We start from the raw sequence: 18,754 nt of genomic DNA, 5'->3' as shown, positions 1-18,754 counted from the left end.
AATTAGACTAACAATTAATTAGACTAATAATTAGATTGCAAATGTTTGTAATTTATAATTAGAATGTAAATAATTAATTAGATTGCAAATATTCTAAGAACTTATTGAAGGGAAATTAAGCTACTCTTTGGTACATCAAAAAAGAAATAACTGTACAGTCATACAATTATATATGTACATCTGTGAAGGGTTTTTCTTTGTTCCCATTAGTATCACCTTTAAGTGTTTCTCATGTGTTTGTTTTTTTAGTAATTGGTCCCTAAATTGCATTGAAAACAAGTGCATTCTAAAAGAAATTTCTTCCATCTAATTTGAGTCCAGTCCAACTTGCACTTCTTTGATTTGGACATACCAGGGCCTTTATTCAGTGACTGCTTATGTTGGCATATCTTGCTGAGTGCACATAATTGCCATTTGTCCTTTTTCTTCCAAAGATGTTTAACCATGAGTTGTTTGGTGCTGTTGCTGAAGAGAAGGAAGTAAAGCAGATCCTCTCCAAAGTCATGGAAGCACGAAGAAGCAAAAGTTACGACTCTTACGAAATCCTCGGCAAGTTTGTAGGAAAAGATCAGATTACAAAACTTATCCTTCCATTAAAAGAGGTAAGGACTTGAATGCAATTCAGGAGATCACAGCATTACAATCTCATGAGTTCCTAAAAGGAACCGTGCGGGGCAAACTGAAACACTGTTCTTGATCACCCATGATTTCCTTTGGTGATAGGGCCCCAGGACCATATGGCCAGTGAGTGAATGCTTTGATTCAAAAATCATAGTCCGCTATGTAAAGCATGAGATGAGAAAGAAGGGCAACAAGAATTGAGTGCAGGTGAATATTATAGCTGGGTCAAGTCAGCAGCTAAGAACATGAAGAAATCCAGAGGCACACAAGCTGCATAGTGCTTATCTCTGAGGTTGAGATTATGAGTAACATTTCCTTATATGTTATGTCCATGTTTGAAATTTTATTAAGAATTTATTTTAGGCCAGGCATGGTGGCTCACACCTGTAATTCCAGCAATTTGGAAAGCCAAGGTGGGAGGAATTGCTTGAGCCCAGGAGTTCGAGACCAGCCTGGGTAACATAGCAAGACCCCGTCTCTATTTAAAAATGTATATTTACATTTACAAAAAAATTCATTTTAGTTAGAAGTAAATATATATTAGAAAGCCTTTGGACACAGATTGCCACTTCCAGGTTGCCAAGAGGAAGAAAACTGGCATGTATTGACATATTATATTCTAAGCACTGCTACATTATCTCTTCTAATCTGCACACCCTGTGAGATTGATGGTACTTCCATTTTACAAATTCAGGCTTGGAAAGGTAGAAAGGAACATGGTTAAAGAGAAAAGTCAGGGTTTAGGGTTTAGTTCCAGATCTTTCTGATCCAAGTTCACATTCCTACCATGGTTTCATTCTGCCTCCTGAAGATCAGGGAATGTAATTTACCCACCTTCCTATTGATTTCTGTGCTTATTGCAGAGGTGAACATCCAGTAAATGTTATTAATTTATTAGTTTTGTGTATTAAAACTAGAGCAAAGAGCACTATCTGTTGACATGAATTACATTAGGTCTAAATGTTCTGGTGCTAGATGAACTCCATAATTACTCCTAGAATGCATTTAGTTTTATCTGAGCCTTATCTAAGAGTGTTAGATGCCTTTTAAGGATGAAAAAGAGTCAACAGAGCACATATATCCGTGATGTATATTACAAAGTCCCTCCAAGGTATTGAGAGTTAATACTATGTCTCATGCAAGATAATAGCTCTGAAGCACCGAGTATTTCCTGAGGTTGCTGATCCTGGTTCCCATTAGGTTCCTCTGATTAGGCCCAATAATTGATATCAGACCCTGAGGCTTGACCATGGTAGCACTTCATTCTCGTGGTTTTCTATGAGGAGTGAATACATTGTGTTGATTATGTGTGTGTGTGTGTTTGCCTCTAAGTTACCCCTGTTAATGTACCAGGAGAGTTGATGTTAACTTAGAAGTCTCATATCTCTGGCATTGTGCCCTGAGGCCTCACCAGCAGAGAACAGGGAGGGAGTGGAGGAAACCCCGAGGCTCACAAGCCTGCACAGTGGTTCTTCCTGGGACTGAGATTATAGTTAACTTTTACCTTATGTGTTATATCTGTGTTTGAAATTATATTAAGAATGCTTTTTAATTAGGAGAAAGCCAAACGTATATTAGAAATCCAATATATAAAAGAAAACCGCCATTATGACAAATCAAAATGCATTTCTGTGTCATCTCAGCATGATATTTATGTTTTGCCTTTAGATCTTACAAAATACCACGAGTTTGAAACTGGCCCGGAAAGTTCACGAAACTTTACGCCGAATCACAGTGGGATTAATTGTAAATCAGGAAATGACAGCTGAATCCATTCTATTACTCAGTTATGGTTTGATCAGTGAAAATCTTCCCCTGTTAACAGAGAAAGAAAAGTAAGTTGGAAAAAAAACAAACTCATTTAGGTCTCTGTGTCTGATAAGCCATTCTGTGGGTTGTTTTAATAATTTGCTTTAGTAAAAAATAAAATTATATCCACCTGAGTTCTCAGATGGTACTTTATGGTGTGATACATTTCAACATGAGATTTTCTCATAAATGAGGTGACAGTGACAACAGCCAACTATTTTGGCATTTCTCTGATACCATTTTTAAAAAAGATTTATTGATTCAAAGATAGGATAAATTTTAAATCTGTATCTTGTATTCTGATTAAACAGAGATTGAGACCTTAAAAGATTTTAAAATATCTTATAGACTGGGCACAGTGGCTCACGCCTGTAATCCCAGCACTTTGGGAGGCCGAGGAGGGCGGATCACCTGACGTCAGGAGTTTGAGACCAGCCTGGCCAACTTGGTGAAACCCCGTCTCTACTAAAAACACAAAAATTAGCCAGGCATGGTGCTGGGCACCTGTAATCCCAGCTACACAGGAGACTGAGGCAGGAGAATCACTTGAACCCGGGAGGTGGAGGTTGCAATGAGCCGAGATTGCACCACTGCACTCCAGCCTGGGCAACAGAACGAGACTGTCTCAAAAAACGAAATCTTATATATTAGTAAACTTCATTTTGGTCTTGCTTCTGTGGTCTAAGAGAGACTCGTTGGCATTTATTTTCAGAAATCAAGGGAGTGTCCTGCTGTTGATCCTAATGTAAATATGTTGTCCTAGTAACCTTAATCAACAGCCTAATAATCTCTTCTGTGTCTCATGGTTTGGGGGTCCGGGGCAGGGGGCAAAACCCAAGCAAATGGCACATTATTTAGTGCTGGGCTCTCATCATTTTAGAAGGGCCACTCTAACTTCTTGGAATGCAGCTGACAGTGTTCTTTACCCTCTTCTCATGCCACGTGATTGACAGAAATCCAGCAGCCCCAGCACCAGATCCACGTCTGCCACCCCAGAGCTGCCTTCTGCTTCCCCCAACTCCAGTTCGAGGTGGACAGAAAGCTGTTGTGAGCAGGAAAACCAACATGCACATATTTATTGAGTCCGGGCTTCGGGTAAGAATTAACCTTAAAATGAGACTTGCTACTTTCAGGGAGTCTGCACCTTTTAATTTTCTGTTGAATTTCTAGTACTCCTCACTTCCATTGAAAATGCCTTACTGTAAATACATTTTAGATTTTTTTTTTACAGGTGCATTCATCCATTTACTATTTATCTCTTGCAACACTTACATTGAAGATGTAACTGTCCCAGAATTAATGATTCTGCTCTAATATGTATTAAGGTCTTACTGATGCTTTGCCCATGAGCCCCCTCTGAACTACTTTGAATTTTTTTAAGAGATGGTGAGTGGCCAGACATGGCAGCTCACACCCGTAATCCCAGCACTTTGAGAGGCTAAGGCAGGAGGATCACTTGAGGAGAGGAGTCTGAAACCAGCCTGGGCAACATAGCGAGTCTCTACAAAAAAAAATTATTTTTTAATTAGCCAGGCATGATGGCACGTACCTGTAGTCCTAGTTACTCAGGAGGCTAAGGTGGGAGAATCACTTGAGCCCAGGGGTTTGAGGCTGCAGTGAGCTATTGACGCACCACTGCACTCCAATATGGACAATATAGTGAGGCCCTGTCTCTAAAACAAAATAAATAAATAAAATAAAAGATGGTGAGCTTTTAAAAGCCCAAATCTAATCATTTCCTTTTTAAAACCCTTCATTGACTCGCATTTTTCTAACACACGTTCCAGCCACCCTGGCTTCCCTTCCCATCTAGAAAGTCACCATACTCTTTCCTGCCCTAGGAACTCACTGCCCACTCTTTGCTCTACAAAGATTTCTACAGAACTCTCAAAGCACCCTACCTGTACATGTCATCATTTCCTTAGAGTCTGGCTAAGATCCACCAAGACAGAGACCATGTCCATCCTGGTTATTGCCATGTCCTGTGTACTGAGCCAGTGCCTGGAATCACAGTAGATGCTGAGAAAATTGACTCTGGTAAACAGATGTAGCATCTCAGCTGCACAGCGAGCTCTCACTTTGACTTACTGAGACCCTCCCAGGCAGTTTGTCATTCCTTAAAAATTTTTTATCATTTCTAATAGAAGTATCTTAACATTTCTTGCTTTTCTCTAAACATCATTTCACATTTACCTAACTCTGGTTTAATGGGCAACTAATGTGACATATCTTTTTGGACTCTCTTAGCTGCTGCATCTGAGTCTGAAGACTTCCAAGATCAAGTCTTCAAGTGAACGTGTCCTGGAAATGCTGGATCCTTTTGTGTCTCTCCTCATAGACTGCCTGGGCTCCATGGATGTGAAGGTAAGCATCGGTTTGCACTCTGCATTGGAGCATTTGTTTCTTCAGAAGAACTATGTTTTGCAGAATACCTAATGGTTATATTTGGGCTCAAGCTTTATGAGATGATTGAGGTTTTTTTGTTTGGTTGGTGGGTTTTTTGGGTTTTGGGGGTTCTTTTTTTTTTTTTTTTGAGACAGAGTCTCGCTTTGCCACCCAGGCTGGAGTGCAGTGGTGCAATCTTGACTCATTGCAACCTCCACCTCCTAGGTTCAAAGGATTCTCCTGCCTCAGCCTTGCCTCAGCCTCCCAAGTAGCAGGGACTACAGACGCACACCACCACGCCCGGCTAACTTTTGTATTTTTAGTAGACACGGGGTTTCATCATGTTGGCCAGACTGGTCTCGAACCCCTGACCTCAGATGATCCGCCCTCCTTGGCCTCCTAAAATGCTGGAATTACAGGCGTGAGCCACTGTGCCTGGCCGAGATGATTGAGTTTTTAAACAGATTTATGACGTCATGAACCATCACTATTTGCTACATTAAATCGCTTCCCAATTTACTAGTTCTATAAATTTGGATAGCCTTTAACAGTTTTAAAAGCCCTCCTAGGTACGTTAAATATTTCATTTGATCCTCACAACTTCATGAGGGTGAATGATTTTGTCCCCTTACCAATATCATCATCGTCACCTTTGTCACTATTACTGCTCCATGCTATGAATCCCAAGAACATTATTTCTGATCTTCACAACCACCCGAGGCATATATTCTTACTATTTATGTTTTATAAATGAGAAAATTAGGGCGAGGGCCTAGGTACAGATCTAGGCTATGAACCTAGGTGCCGAGAGGTTAAGTAACATCTCTAGAGTCAAACAGGTAATCAGTTGCAGAGCTGGGATGTAAGCCAAGGTCTTTCTGACTCCCAAGCTTGCTCTTCTGTGTCTTCATCCAGCCCACTGAGGAGCTCTCAGCAGCCAGAGTAGCACGGGTGTTATTAGATAGAGCTGAACGAGCTGATCCAGGTGCTTTCAAAGGTTTGGCCTTGGAGGTTCAGGGATCTCAGCACACTTTTTCCATATCTTTTGCCATAGCCCTTAATTATATTAAATGATAGTCAGTTGTTCCCATGCCTAATTTCTGAGTTAACCATCTGCTGCATAAATGCAGAGATGGTATCCTTTTTATCTTTGTATTTATAATATCCAGTAGAGTGCCTCGTATACCTAATTCAAGCTTAGTAAGAGTAGATTACATTAAAGTACCATTCTAGAAAACAGAAAAGTCATTTAAGATGTATTTTTCCAAAAAAATTGTAAAATTGACCAACCTATCCAAATCATATAACCTCCATAAACCCCTATAAGTAGGTTAAAAATATGGCCGTGCATGGTGCCTCAAGCCTATGACCCCAGCACTTGGGAGGCTGAGGCAGGAGGATTGCTTGAGCCCAGGAGTTCAAGACCAGCCCAAAAATGTTTAAACAAAGATTAAATTATAAAAAGAATATGGTGCTTTTTCTTATTTCCTTATGATCTACCATCATAAGGATCCATTGTTATGGATAAGCAATAAATCCTTCTACAACCAGGAATTGGAAACGTCTTTATCTTCTTACATTTTGGGCACAGTTCTTCCAGAGTAGGCTGGGCTTAGCATCTTATTTATTCAGTGCAATCATTTAAAGAGTCTGCATAGCCTCAGGTGCTAGATAGTTGGATTCGGTCACATCACAAGTTGGTGGTGTTTTGTTTTGTTTTTTTCAGGTGATCACAGGTGCTTTACAATGCCTCATCTGGGTCTTGAGGTTCCCGCTACCTTCCATAGAAACAAAAGCAGAGCAGCTGACAAAACACCTCTTCCTTCTGCTGAAGGACTACGCAAAGCTCGGGGCTGCCAGGGGCCAGAACTTCCACCTTGTGGTCAATTGTTTCAAGGTGAGATGTCTTCACTTACACTTGGAAAAAGCCAGGATAGAGCCGGATGCAGTGGCTCATACCTATAATCCCAGCACTTTGGGAGGCTGAGGTGGGAGGATTACTTGAGCCTAAGAGTTCAAAAGACCAGCTTGATCAGCATAACGAGACCCCGTCTCTACATTAAAAAAAAAAAAAAATTAGCTGGGCATGGTGATGTGTACCTGTAGTCCCAGCTACTTGGGATGCTGAGGCAGGAGGATCACTTGACAGGAGTTAGAGGCTGCAGTGAGCTATGATCACATCACTGCACTCCAGCCTGGGTGACAGAGCGAGACCCTGACTCATAAAAACTAGAACCAGGATTAACATCAAAGTTAGTTTTCCCCATTGCCCTTTGTGGTTATGGCCAAAATTTTTTCCAGAGTAGTTTGCCAAGGCTAGAGGGCTGGCATCCTGTGTGGAAAAGCATACTTGTGTGTTGTGTTAAGCCCTTGTCATTTCACTGGATCCCAACTGTGGGATGTGCTGGCTGTTAACATCACTATTGTAACTTGCAGTGTGTGACCATACTTGTCAAGAAAGTCAAGTCTTACCAGATAACTGAAAAACAGCTCCAAGTTCTACTGGCCTATGCTGAGGAGGACATTTATGATACTTCAAGACAAGCCACTGCCTTTGGTCTTCTGAAGGTATGGTGTCGCAAGAATGTTGACTGTTACGGTTTATGAGTTTCACAGCAGATATTTTGAACACATAGATCATAGTGTTTTGACTAGCCGTAGACTTCTGAAATTGAGTTATTTGTAAAGATTAGTATGATTTTGGTGGGTCAGTTACAGGCGAACATTTGCTTATGGAAAATGTTTAAATGTGAGCTCTGTATTAACATTTCCAGGGAATTCTGTACAAATACAGGTATTCTCTTTTTATTTATATGTTTTTCTTCTTAGTGTAGTAAAATGTACATAACATAAAACTCACCATTTTAAAAAATTCACCATTTTTACCCATTTGAAGTGTACGTTTAAGTGTTGTGTGTTCTTTGTGCTTAAGTGTGTATCCCTTTTGAAGATACTTCATTGTGTTTGAAAATTTCCTGTGGTTGCTTTAGCATCAAGTCTGCTTCCATCCATCTGCAGCAAAACACATGAAATGAGTATATCTTTTCCTTTTGTATCTTAGGCAATTTTATCAAGAAAGCTGTTGGTCCCAGAAATCGATGATGTCATGCGGAAAGTATCCAAGTTGGCAGTCTCTGCACAAAGTGAACCTGCCAGGGTCCAGTGCAGACAGGTTTGTAGAGAGCACTTATCCCCATCGCAAGGGCTGGGCCCTGCTGCATCTTTGTGGCAGAGGTGTCAACATTGGCTGAATTCTGAAGACTACCTTGTGTCGTATTGTTGCTTTATGCTGAGACTTGGGCGTCCTGGTGCAGGTGGTCAGGGGAGGCTTTTCTGGGGACTGACAGGCAGGCCAAAATTTGAAGGAAGAAAAAGGCTTAGCTTTCAAGGTGAGGGGGCAGTAGAGGCTTGAGGTGAGTGAGAGCTTAGCTTGGTTGAGGAGCTCAACACAGGTAAGTGAATTGAGGGGTGGGGAGCCAGGTCGCGCAGGACCTTGTGGTCTTGTTAAAGATTTGGGGCTTTGTTCTTTTTTTTTTTTTTTTTTTTGAGATGGAGTCTCGCTCTGTCACCAGGCTGGAGTGCAGTGGCGCGATCTCGGCTCACTGCCACCTCCGCCTCCCAGGTTCAAGTGATTCTACTGGCTCAGCCTCCCGAGTAGCTAGGACTACAGGCATGCACCACCACACCTGGCTAATTTTTGTATTTTTAGTAGAGATGAGGTTTCACCATGTTAGCCAGGATGGTCTTGATCTCTTGACCTCGTGATCCACCCACCTTGGCCTCCCAAAGTGCTGGGATTACAGGCGTGAGCCATGGCGCCTGGTGGGGCTTTGTTCTAAGAATAGTAAGGAGCTATTTAAATCCTTAGGGAGAGGAGTGGCAGGATCAGGCTTATATCTATACATCTGTCAATCTCTAATTTTATGAGCACATACTGTGCCCAAAGAGGTGGAAAGGTCTAAGTTGGAAATAGGAACTCAGGGTTGCAGGTGGGTTTGGGCTGCTGAGGAGGCCAGGGTGGAAGGGAAGATGCATGTCTCTGGAAATAATTGCTTGGCCACTATTAGGAAGAAGAAGGGTGAGCTGCTATTAAGTACTAGCTGTGTGCCCAGCACTTTAAATGCATGACCTCTGTTTACAGGTACCCTTCAGAAGAAACGGTATCCCCATTTTACTGCTAGAGAAAGGCAGGCCTTGGAAACTTGAATGATGTCACTTAGTTCTCACAGTTTATTAATAAAGGAGGCTAGATACCATAGTGGTTTGAAAGTGCAGCCTTTGGACACAGACTAGGCATGGGATTCTGGCAGTGTCACATGAACAAGTTTCTTATTGTCTTGGCCAACTTCATTCCCTTCAACTAGAAAATGGGCTATTATCACGAACTTCCTAAGGGAATGATGAGATTTAACTGAGAAACACTTAACGCAGTGCTTGGCACATAGAGAGTTTTTAGTAAATGCATCAGTTATTATTATCAGTATTGATATTATCACTATGTTGTTATTCTTGTTGAAGGGGAGATACCAGGTTGAACCACAGTCCATACTGTGGTACACCTGTCACCACCTGTCACAGAGAGATCAGCTTCCAACCTGTGGGCTTAGATTTGAAGTCTTAAACCACAGTGCCATGGCAGGCCAGGGCTTGCCTCTGTCAGGCACATAGGGCAGGACCAGATAAATGGTGGGAGAAATGAAGGGTCACAGTTGCTATTGACCTCATAGGCAGATTTAGCTGGAGTGCATTGGAAAGCCTGATTGATTGCCATTCTGTAAAGTTTTTATAACCTACCAGTGAGTTCCAGAAAGCAGCTTAGGAAACAGGAATACTAGAGGCGAGATCCAAATAATCATCTGTGTGACTTTTGTTCCTAGGTTTTTCTGAAATATATTCTTGACTATCCCCTGGGTGACAAATTGAGACCAAACTTGGAATTCATGCTCGCTCAACTGAAGTAAGCTTAAGCTATTAACTACACAGGGGCGGAGGGCAGTTTCTTCTTTCCCTTTAACATGGTGGCTGTCTGAAAAAGGATGGGGCCTAAGTATAATGGTACATTCTCTGAGCATACTGTTATATGACACATTGACTTGATAATCAGACATTGTGCTTGGCTTCATATAGCCGTTCTCTGAGTTGCTTTTCAATCTAGTTTAACCATTGATTGTCATAAGAGTCCACTTAGGAGAATGTTGAAATCTGATACAATTACATTTAAAACTGCACAGTGATAGCTTAATGGATATATACAAGCATTAAAATTAGGGAAACAGAGCATTTTCCATTTTTTAAGAAGTAAACTGACACCTTGATATAATATTTTAATTTTTTTAATAATTATTGGTAAATTTAGAAGATACTAACAAATCCACCTAATGTCCTTCCCCTAGTTACGAACATGAGACCGGGAGAGAGTCCACCTTGGAAATGATCGCATATCTCTTTGACACGTTCCCTCAGGTACTGTGACCCCAGAGATAAGCCCCGTGACTCCTGGAAGTCCTCAGTCCCCCTTTGCTAGAGCATCTGTAGGAATTCCGTTCTGAGTGCTCACACGTGCCTCTTTTCTTTTAGGGGCTGCTCCACGAGAACTGTGGAATGTTCTTTATCCCTCTTTGTCTAATGACGATCAATGATGACTCTGCCACGTGCAAAAAGATGGCATCCATGACAATCAAGTCCCTACTTGGTAAAATCAGCCTCGAGAAAAAAGATTGGCTGTTTGATATGGTTACCACTTGGTTTGGAGCAAAAAAGGTGTGCATTGCTTTTAGTCACAGTTCAGTGACAAGTCAGCTTTGGGGATCATAGTTTAAGTAAGAATATATGTTATACAGTGTTGAATTGGTTTTTTTCCCAGATAGTGTTATTTTTGTCTGATTATGCAAATAGTATATTCTTAAAGTTTCCCAACGTGTAAGAAGTTATAGAAAGTAATATAAAAATCAGCCGTATTCCTACTACGTTATTGTTAGGAAAGTATTCCACTATATGAATGTAACATAATTTACTTAACTAGCTCCTAATGATGAATACCTTTGTTTCCAATTTTGCATATTCGATTACTGAAATGCAATTTTTATCCTTTTATCCACTTGGTACCTCTGTCACCATCATTGTTGGCCCATCTTTGTGAAACATAAACAACATGTGCCCTGTGTTAATGAGTAACTTGTTACATACCCACTTAATGTGGGGTGGGCATGAGACTTCTTTCCATTTCCTTTTAATTTAAAATGGAAAAAAAATATTAAAGTATTCACTGGATAATAATAATGCCTCTTTTTAAAACATTATTCTTGAGTGTAAAAATTTCCCCACATTTTGTATATTGGCCATCAAAGCTCCATAATTTACTGATTTCTGGCATCAGAAAGAAATGTTTATTGTCTCTGAATGTTGAGGACAAAATAATGCCCACCTTTATTTTACAGTTTCAGAAAAGGCCTCCCAAGTTCTCTTGACATTGTCTTGTGGTTTATTTTTGGTAGCGCTTAAATAGACAACTTGCTGCCCTGATCTGTGGCTTGTTTGTGGAAAGTGAAGGAGTTGATTTTGAGAAAAGACTTGGAACTGTCCTTCCTGTGATTGAAAAGGAAATTGATCCTGAAAACTTTAAAGATGTAAGTAATTTGCTAGTGAATAAAACTTTTCTAACTTATAGTTTTACTTGAGGTGATGTAGCTAACAGATTAGATATTAGCTTACAGGTTAAATATATTTATAGCTATAGCTATTTATAGCTAATCAATTAAATATTTGTGTTCAAAAGTGTCCTTTATCCTAAAAGCAAAAATTCAGTGTAGTTAGAACTTTTTAAAATGAACGTTATAGCCAGACATGGTAGCACATGCCTGTACTTCCACCTTTTCAGGAGGCTGAGGCAGGAGGACCGTGCCACTGTACTCCAGCCTGGCTAACAGAGCAAGACCCTGACTCAAAAGAAAAAGGGGGGGTTGGGGGATTAAAGTATCTTCATGGTATATGAAGATCATAGGTTCTCAACTCAGGCAATTTTGCCCCCCCCAGGTGACATTTGGCAATGTCTGGAACATTTTTGATTGTCACAACTGGAGGGTGGAGGTGCTATTGGGATCTAGAGCATAGAGGAGCAGGGATGCTGCTAACATCCTACAGTGCAATGGCAGCCCCCACAGGAAAGGATCATCCGGCCTACAATGTCAGGAGTGCCGAGGGAGGTTCAGAAACGGGTGGATTGACATGCTGGAGTAAAATTGTCCATCAGATACTGTCAGATTGTTGTTTTCATTGATTTACATCCGTCTTGTTTTTAGATCATGGAAGAAACTGAAGAAAAAGCTGCAGATCGCCTTCTGTTTAGTTTTCTTACACTGATAACTAAACTTATCAAGGAATGTAATATTATTCAGTTTACCAAACCCGCTGAGACTTTGAGTAAAATCTGGAGTAAGTATTTCCTTTTTTATTTAAATCAAACACATTTGTTGTCATAGAATTACTGAAAGTAGATTTGAGAAATTTGAATATGAATACTTCAGAAAGTATACAATGTCAGGAAAAGAGTCCATGAGAAAAAACTTAAAAGGTTCTATCAGAGTGATCACAGTGAAAATGTTCCCTTCTGAAAACAAAAAAGTATCTATGATTTCATAAGTAATACCTTTCAAAGTCCTGTTTGGTACTTAATAATTTCAGATATGTGTCTCTTTTTTTCCTATTTATTTTCCCTCAGGTACAACTGACAAGTAAAAACTGTAAATATTTATGGTGTACAATGTATTGTTTTGATGTATGTACTTGTGGTCTGTATTTCCATCCAGTCTTTCTTTTCGTTCAATAGGAATAGGGTTTTTTTTTTGAGAGGTTGCTTAGTTCCATATAAACTTTGATATCCTGTTTGTACCTAAGTAAGCATATTACTATCTATAAGACATCTAGTAGATATCCTTTTAAATAGCTATATAGTAGTCCATTATGTACATATGCCATTATTTACTAAATGATTTCACAAGTTGTCACACAGTTGTGCATCACCTAACAATAGAGATACATTCTGAGAAATATATTGTTACGCGATTTTGTTGTTTGAACTTCATAACAGTATACTTAGACAAATCTAGATGGTATAGCCTATTATACCCCTAGACTATATGGTCCAGCCTGTTGCTAAAATCCTGTACAGCAAGTACTGTACTGAATACTGTAGGCATTTGTAACAGGGTCTTTGTGAATCTAAACATAGCCAAACATAGAAAGGGTACAGTAAAAATACAGTGTGTATTTTTTTTTAATGAGTAGTGCCAAACCGTTTTATAATCTTATGGAACCACTTCTTTTTTTTTTTTTTTTTTGAGACGGAGTCTCGCTCTGTCACCCAGACTGGAGTGCAATGGCATGATCTCAGCGCACTGCAACCTCCTCCGCCTTCCGGACTCAAGTGATTCTTCCGCCTCAGCCTCCCAAGTAGCTGGGATTACAGGCACATGCTACCACACCGGCTAATTTTTGTATTTTTGTAGAGATGGGGTTTCACCATGTTGGCCAGGCTGGTCTTGAACTCCTGACCTCAGGTGATCCACCCACCTCGGCCTCCCAAAGTGCTGGGATTACAGGCGTGAGCCACTGTGCCCGGCCGGGACCACGTCTTATGTGGTCTGTTGTTAACTGAAATAAAGTATTCACCTGGTTTAAGAGCCAGAACTCAGATTTGTGAGAAATAACAAGGTTACTGTATGACCTACTCAGGTGTGGCTTCATTGCAACATGGCCAGATTATTACAAAGATTCATATAGATCAAAAGTAAAAACATGTCTGTGAAATATAGCAGCAAAGACTAAAACTGAGATATGACATGGTTAATCCATCCTGTTTCCCCAAAACCCACATTATAAAACTTTTTTTTTGAGACGGAGTCTCACTCTGTCGCCAGGCTGGAGTGCAGTTGTGTGATCTCAGCTCACTGCAACCTTTGCCTCCCAGGTTCAAGTGATTCTCCTGCCTCAGCCTCCTGAGTAGCTGGGATTACAGATGCTTGCCACCATGCCTAGCTAATTTTTGTAGTTTTACTAGAGACAGGGTTTCACCATGATGGCCAGGATGGTCTCCATCTCTTGACCTCGTGATCCGCCTGCCTTGGCCTCCCAAAGTGCTGGGATTACAGGCATGAGGCACTGCACCCAGCCTAAAACTTTTTTTTCTTTTCTTTTTCCTTTACACGGAGGGAGATACAGCAGGGAAGGGGAAGTTTGGGTCTCAATGGAGTGGTGGTCACTGGAGAGGGGTCACACTCAAGGCTAAGGTTTTTTCAAAGATAATTTTTAGACCATTAGTGTATCAGACTTTTAATCTGCTTATTTAGCATGCCCATCTTCCATTACATGTTTAAGTTCTTTACCAGCATTGGGAAATAAGATTAATACTGTCCGTGCTGCCTCCTAAGAACTTTATTGATGGTTAAATGAGATCATGTTCATGAAAATGTTAGGGTCTCAGCTGGGCATGGTGGCGTAGGCCTGTCATCCCAGCACTTTGGGAGGCTGAGGCTTGCAGATTGCTTGAGCTCAGGAGTTTAAGACCAGCCTGGGCAACATGGCGAAACCCCATCTCTACAAAAAATAACTTTCTGAGTATGGTGTATGGAGAATGGCCATGTAGCCAAATGCTGAAAATTAAGAATTTGAAGGTCAGATCGAGCTAGGGCCCAGGCCTGGCTCTGCCTGTTATAGCTTAGTATGTCACACAGCCTCTCTGGAACACTTGTTTCTTCATCTGTAAGATGGAAATTATAATTCCAACGTCACAGCATTGTTATGAGGTCTGCATGAGGTAATACATGTAACACAATTAGCCTTGTCCCTGGCATATAGAAAACCTTCAGTAAGTAAATGATAGCTTTACAGGCAGCTACTTGGAGCCACCAGTTCTACTCATTAGAAACAAGCCTGTACCTATATACATACTTACATTACTCAATTTAGAAAATGTAACTGTTGGCCAGGCGCAGTGGCTCACACCTGTAATCCCAGCACTTTGGAAGGCTGAGGCAAGTGGATCACTTAAGGAGTTTGAGAGCAGCCTGGCCAATATGATGAAACCCTGTCTCTACTAAAAATACAAAAATTAGCTGGGTGTGGTGGTGAGTGCCTGTAGTAACAATTACTCAGGAGGCTGAGGCAGGGGGATTGCTTGAACCCAGGAGGCAGAGGTTGTAGTGAGCCGAGAGTAGACCACTGCATTCCAGCCTGGGTGATGGGAATGAAACCCTGTCTCAAAAAAAAAAAAAAAGAAAAGAAAAGAAAAGAAAATGTAACTGTAACTGTTAATGTCACCTTATCTCCCTTGAATCTGAAACTAGTTCTTATGGAACTGGTCTGTTTGAGGGCTGTTTGTACCCCATTAGAGTCATTTAACCACTCTAGGAGTTGGTTTTCTAGTTCGCTTCCAGTGCCTCTCCCACCTCACTTCTCTCTAGCTCCTGTGAGCTTCTGGGAAGCAAGGACTATTTGTCTTTTTCTAAATTGATACATAATTATGCCTACTTATGGGGTATCTATGATATTTTGATACATGCATACAATTTCCAATGATCCAATTGGGGTAACGAGAATATCCTTCCCCTTGAACATTTATTCGCTGTGTTGGGAACATTTCAAATCTTCCAGCTATTTTGAAATGTTCAGTACATCAGTGTTAACCATAGTCACCCTACTGTGCTGTCCAACACTAAACTTATTCCTTCTATCTAATTCTATTTTTGTACACATTAACCAATCTCTTTTCATCCCCTGCCCCCACTTCCCAGCCACTGGCCTATTTTGTTCATCTTTGGTTCCCCACTCCAAACACATAATACTCTGTAAATGCTTAACTTAGTCATATTTACCTCTAAACAATCAGGAAGGCCGTGTGACATCCACGAATGCTTTTTGGTTCCCTTAGGTCATGTGCATTCTCACCTGAGACATCCACACAACTGGGTGTGGCTCACAGCAGCCCAGATTTTTGGATTACTCTTTGCCTCTTGCCAGCCAGAGGAGCTTATTCAAAAATGGAATACCAAAAAGACCAAAAAACACCTCCCAGAACCTGTAGCAATCAAGTTCCTAGCCAGTGACCTTGACCAAAAGGTAAGGTTTCTCTCAAACCTTTTCCTTCCCTCGTGACTGTAAGATGTTCCTTCTGGTTCATGTAACTATCTTCGGGCCAGCCCTTGGGAGAAACTCTTCCAACCAACAATTTGTTGTACAGGTGAATCAATAGGAATATTAGTCACTGGAGAGGGGTCACTCTCAAGGCCAGGGTTTTTTTCAAAGATAATTTTTAGACCATTAGTGTAGTCAGACTTTTAATTTGCTTATTTATTTAGCATGCCCATCTTCCATTATATGTTTAAGTTTTTTTTTTTTTCTTTTTTGAAATGGAGTCTCACTCTGTCACCCAGGCTGGAGTGCAGTGGTGTGAGCTCGGGTCACTGCAACCTCTGCCTCCCGAATTCAAGGGATTCTTCTGCCTCAGCCTCCCAAGTACCTGGGATTACAGGCGCACGCCACCACGCCCAGCTAATGTTTAAGTTGTTTATCAGCATTGGAAAATAAGATTAATACTGTCTGTCTTGCCTCCTAATAACCTTGCTGATGATGTAAATGAGATCACGTTCATGAAAATGTCAGGGGCCAGGCCAGGCATGGTGACTTACATCTGTCATCCCAGCACTTTGGGAGGCTGAGGCAAGCAGATCACTTGAGCTCGGGAGTTCGAGACTAGCCTGGGCAACATGGCGAAAACCTATCTCTACAAAAAATACAAAAATTAGCTGGAAATGGTGGTGTACACCTGTAGTCCTAGCTACTTGGGAGACTTACATAGGGGGATCACCTGAGCCTGGGGAGGTCAAGGTGACAGTGGGCTGTGATCATGCCACTGCACTCCAGCCTGGGCAAGAACGAGATCTTATCTCAAAAAAAGAAAAAGAAAGAAAGAAAAGAAAATGTTAGGGGCCATGATATATGTGTCTCTGGTTTCCTAGGTCCTAGCACAATGTCTTACTCATAGTGGAACCCCATAAATATTGAATGAGTGGAGGGTAGAAGGGAAGAAAAGAGGAAGAAAAAAAATATTGGACTGTTGCAAAGTGTTCTACTAGTAATGTAGAGGATTGGCCAGGCGCGGTGGCTCATGCCTGTAACCCCAGCATGTTGGGAGGCCGAGGTGGGTGGATCACCTGAGGTCAGGAGTTCGAGACCAGCCTGGCCAACATGGCAAAACCTCATCACTACTAAAAATACAAAAAATTAGCCGAGTGTGGTGGTAGGCGCCTGTAATCCCAGCTACTTGGGAGGCTGAGACAGGAGAATTGCCTGAACCCGGGAAGCAGAGGTTGCAGTGAGCCGAGATCACTCCACTGCAGTCCAGCCTGGGCCACAGAGTGAGACTGTCCAAAAAAAAAAAAAAAAATGTAGAGGATTATTACCTGTTTCTCCCCAGAATGTGAAAGTATCCCATTTATTTGGGATGAAATGCTTAGGGCAGGTAGAAGGGAGCAGTTACACCATTTCTGGTCGTGAACCCTTCCTCTCCTGATATACAGGTGGTTATTCAGAGCAAAATCCAGTACGTTAGTTGTATTACAGTTATTATGTTTAGCTTTTTAAAAACAATCAGAAATGTCCTGTGTTTTGTCTACCAATGTCCATTTTCTTTTCACAGATGAAAAGTATCTCTCTCGCCTCTTGCCATCAATTGCATTCCAAATTCTTGGATCAGTCTCTAGGAGAACAGGTAAGAATTGTAGTTCTCCCAGTTTAAAAGAAGGGACCGGCTGGGCATGGTGGCCCGCGCCTGTAATCCCAGCACTTTGAGAGGCCAAGGTGGCCAGATCACCTGAGGTCAGGAGTTCGAGATGAGCCTGGCCAACATGGTGAAACCCCATCTCTACTAAAAATACAAAAAAATTAGCTGGGCGTGATTGCGGGTGCCTGTAATCCCAGCTACTCGGGAGGCTGAGGCAGGGAGAATTGCTTGAATGCAGGAGGCAGAGGTTGCAGTGAGCCAAAATCGTGCCACTGCACTCCATCCTAGGTGACAGAACGAGACTCCGTCTCAGAAATAAAGAAAGGGCCTATTCTATCAACAGTCTAAGCTTACATTTGTTATTTTGTTTTGAACCTATCTTAATGCTTGGGGGATTAGATGAAATACAGACATACACTCAAATATATGTTCAAATACACATATGTCTTGTCAACACTGGGTCCGTGTTGGGATTACTCTTTGCTCCATTTAAAATTCCCAATAAGGGTCTGGGTGCGGTGACTCACGACTATAATCCCAGCACTGTGAGAGGCCGAGGCAGGTGGATCATTTGAGGCCAGGAGTTCAAGACCATCTTGGCCAACATGGTGAAACTTCATCTCTACTAAAAAGACAAAAATTAGCTGGGCGTGGTGGCGCATGCCTGTAGTCTCAGCTACACAGGAGGCTGAGGCAAGAGACTCACTTGAAGTGGGGAGGCAGAGGTTGCAGTAAACCGAAATCACCACACTGCATTCCAGCCTGGGCAACAGAGCTAGACTCTGTATAAAAAAAAAGAGAGAGAGAGAAATAGTTATTTCTATGTAGAATGGCGGAAGGAATTTAATGGAGGTAGAGATGAAAGCTGTTGTTAAAAATGTAAAATGGGGCTGGTGTGGTGACTCACACCTGTAATATCAGCACTTCAGGAGGCCGAGATGAGCAGATCTCTTGAGGCCAGGAGTTCAAGACCAGCCTGGCCAACATGGCAAAACCCTGTCTCTACTAAAAATACAAAAATTAGCTGAGCATGGTAGCCTGTAGTCCCAGTTGCTGGGGTGGCTGAGGCATGAGAATTGCTTGAACCCAGAGGCAGAGGTTTCACTGAGCCGAGATTGTACCACTGCACTCCAGCCTGGGTGACAAAGTGATACTCTGTCTCAA

The 18,754-nt window shown here is 41.5% G+C and overlaps 1 protein-coding gene across 1 annotated transcript in view; it reads left to right on the top strand.

The window, feature by feature from the left end:
* UTP20 (UTP20 small subunit processome component) overlaps nucleotides 1-18,754 on the top strand; it is a 110,231-nt gene that overhangs the window by 86,890 nt on the left and 4,587 nt on the right. Inside the window, exons 42-55 of the mRNA XM_032171552.2 lie at nucleotides 435-602; nucleotides 2,290-2,456; nucleotides 3,384-3,525; nucleotides 4,678-4,794; nucleotides 6,542-6,712; nucleotides 7,252-7,383; nucleotides 7,877-7,987; nucleotides 9,693-9,772; nucleotides 10,209-10,278; nucleotides 10,393-10,575; nucleotides 11,310-11,441; nucleotides 12,114-12,246; nucleotides 15,740-15,927; nucleotides 17,507-17,578. Of these exons, the coding sequence (XP_032027443.1) occupies nucleotides 435-602; nucleotides 2,290-2,456; nucleotides 3,384-3,525; nucleotides 4,678-4,794; nucleotides 6,542-6,712; nucleotides 7,252-7,383; nucleotides 7,877-7,987; nucleotides 9,693-9,772; nucleotides 10,209-10,278; nucleotides 10,393-10,575; nucleotides 11,310-11,441; nucleotides 12,114-12,246; nucleotides 15,740-15,927; nucleotides 17,507-17,578 (1,866 nt within the window). The remainder of the gene's footprint in view (nucleotides 1-434; nucleotides 603-2,289; nucleotides 2,457-3,383; nucleotides 3,526-4,677; nucleotides 4,795-6,541; nucleotides 6,713-7,251; nucleotides 7,384-7,876; nucleotides 7,988-9,692; nucleotides 9,773-10,208; nucleotides 10,279-10,392; nucleotides 10,576-11,309; nucleotides 11,442-12,113; nucleotides 12,247-15,739; nucleotides 15,928-17,506; nucleotides 17,579-18,754) is intronic.

Source organism: Hylobates moloch, unplaced genomic scaffold, assembly GCF_009828535.3.
Source record: "Hylobates moloch isolate HMO894 unplaced genomic scaffold, HMol_V3 SCAFFOLD_12, whole genome shotgun sequence".
Taxonomy (NCBI): Eukaryota; Metazoa; Chordata; class Mammalia; order Primates; family Hylobatidae; genus Hylobates; species Hylobates moloch.
The sequence above is the reverse complement of the archived record's forward strand: the minus strand, read 5'-3'. Positions and strand labels throughout refer to the sequence as shown.